The following is a 2,632-nucleotide window of genomic DNA, read 5'->3' as shown; positions in this document are numbered from 1 at the left end:
ATGGCCGTCTCCGATCTCTTCACTCCCTTGACCATCATGCCCTATACAATTGCAGAGACACTATCTTCAGGTCCCTTTCTTTCCCGGCTTCAGCCGGAACTTGCAAATATCATTTGCAAACTTTGCGAATTTCTTGCTAATGTTTCTGTGCTGGTCTCCATCCAGAGCCTTATGCTGATTTCAGTGAACAGCCTGATTGTTGTTCTCTTCCCCTTGAAGATAAAACCCATCTCGTGGAAAGCGCGTTTAGTCTGCATCCTGGTTTCGTGGATTGTGGCCATAGCTGCTCATGCTCATTACCTTGAAATACTCCATGTTTCCTCCTATGGTTATTGCTGCTTCAAAGCCAACTGGACTACGGAAACCAAGAATAAATATAATACAGCCATGTTCATCGTATTCTACCTGGTACCAGTGTGTTTGTTGACTATCATATACAGCACCATAGCTTGGACTCTAAAACGAAGACAAAATGAAAGGACAAATATGTCCGAATCTAATAGATCTCGAGACCCTGCAAGCAACAGAAAGATAGTCAGATTGTCAATAGCCATATTAGCTGCTTTTATTGTCTGTATTGGCCCATTGTTTGTTTGCTCTTTTATCATCATATTTAAGTTTCATGGGGAGCTTCCCCCTGAAATCGGTGCTAAAATTCCCCAAGTCATTGTATTCATCATAACAAAGTTGTTGCTTCATTCGTGGGGAGCCCTCAATCCCTGCATCTGCTTTGCTTTTAGTGAAAAGTACCGAACAGGTTTCAAACATTTAGTCATTGGCCGACGTCGAGCTGGCAGAACAGTCTTTCCACAAGTGGTGAGCATTGACAACATGACATTTTTTAGCCGAAGAACAATAAGGAGCTCAAGTTCCGATCACGTCAGCATGAAGAGTATCACTGAAGCTCAACAAGAAACTGAGGCTTAAACGTGTGGGAGCAGAGAAAGAGCAAGGTCAAAAACAAAAAAATACTACCGAGAAACAAAAAGAAAAACCTATGATTGAAGAAATAAATCGTGAGGAGAATGCCAGTCTTCTCTAAATCAAGTATACTATAGTTTACAAGGGTAAAGAAACTTTTCAAACAGCGATGTAGGTTTACTGAGTTTTGAATCTCGGACGGTTTGTTGTAAGTTGTTGTACATAGAGATCTGTAGCGGTGTGTAAGTAAGATGTATTGATTTCGTATTTCAGTCGCTTTCCGCGGCTTTTTAAAGAAAGGACACTTTATGAAAGTCAGCTAGAAGTTAACATTGCTCATCAGTAGAAAATAAAGCTGTTTCGTCTTATATTTTGATCCAAGACGGTAAAATTAAAATGCCGTTGTGATGATAATAGGGAGCTTAAGCAACGACAACGGCGACGGCGACGAGAATGTCAGGAATTTGCAAATTTAGTGGGTAAAAACAATTGCTTTGCACGCCCTGCACGTGCGTTTTTCACTTTTGTCCATTTCGTTGCCGTCGTCAGCAAAACAAAAACGTGAAATAGTCAAGTTTTTGGTTTTATGAAGAACGTCAGCACTTGAGGGTAAATTTTCAGTTTCTCTCCCAAAATGGAGTGCCGTTCCGACTGGTGTCATCTTTGAGGAAATACCACACCCTTGTCATTTTAAAAACGTTGAAATAGTCACGAAGCGATTAAAATAACGAAAATTTATATTTTGAGATGACGTTCTCGTTGCCGTCGCCGTTTTCGTTGCTTAAGCTCCCTATTAATCACGAAAGAACAAGGACAACGACTGAAATCAGATCAAGAGCAACGACTGAAATTATTGCAGTAGCCATTAATGTAGAAAGAACTACCATAACCTCCCAAAGCATTGCCTTGACTCTTAGATCTCTCTCCTCTCTGGAGCATGCTCATCGAGTACTACATTAATAAATGATTCCGTTTCGTCGACGCTTGCTTGTTTTGTCCGGGTTAAAGAATTCCTAATTATCCTTGCAAAAAGGAGGACTTTACCGTTCTTTTGAACAGCTGTTATTTTTAGGCGACGTTTGCCTCAAATTGTACTTTCATTCGAATTAATAGTGTCTAAGAATCAATATAACATTTGTGTGTTGATGAGCCCACCTTTATTCAATGTTTCAACACTAGAAATCATACAAAAAAATTTATTAAGTATTAACTTGCATTTTTTTTGTCCGTTGCGCTAACGTTAAAACGCTCATCAACGTAGCTTTGACGCACTTTGGTTGGGTACATGCGAAACGTAATATTGCTATGATAATAATTAAGATAACCAGGGATGGACAAATTGCTGATGACACAATATACATAAATTATTAAGAGGCTAGCTCTTTGAGCTTTATGTTGTCTTTTGATCCATATCACAAAGTTCAGCGTTGCTATATACAAAGAATCGAAAAGAAAACTATTTGCATTTTGCGAGTCTATATTAGAGTTCCATAAAAAGTCTCGTAAGGTATGACTTAATTAAAAAAGGCGAGAAAATTTGAAAACAGTAAGTTATATCGTTGTTGCGCGTTATCGTGAGAACAGGTGAAAACGACAAGAAAACGATAATGTGGATGAAAAATGTATTTTACTTCATTTTCGCAGAACTGAAAACGGAATTTTTTTCAAAATAATCCATTAGTTTGGATGAGGCCTAAAAATGAAGACTTTT

The 2,632-nt window shown here is 38.6% G+C and overlaps 1 protein-coding gene across 1 annotated transcript; it reads left to right on the top strand.

The window, feature by feature from the left end:
- Positions 1–927, top strand: LOC138001010 (neuropeptide Y receptor type 1-like). Its single transcript, XM_068847679.1, has one exon. It carries the CDS (start codon positions 1–3, stop codon positions 925–927), a length of 927 nt encoding a protein of 308 aa, XP_068703780.1.
- The last annotated feature ends 1,705 nt before the right edge of the window (positions 928–2,632 follow it).

This window comes from Montipora foliosa, chromosome 4 (assembly GCF_036669935.1).
Source record: "Montipora foliosa isolate CH-2021 chromosome 4, ASM3666993v2, whole genome shotgun sequence".
Taxonomy (NCBI): domain Eukaryota; kingdom Metazoa; phylum Cnidaria; class Anthozoa; order Scleractinia; family Acroporidae; genus Montipora; species Montipora foliosa.
Note: the sequence above shows the minus strand (reverse complement) of the source record. Positions and strands in the feature narration are given on the sequence as shown.

What these genes read in the sequence shown, in the direction of transcription:
- LOC138001010 (XM_068847679.1), top strand. Translation starts at nt 1, where the DNA reads ATGGCCGTCTCCGATCTCTTCACTCCCTTGACCATCATGCCCTATACA.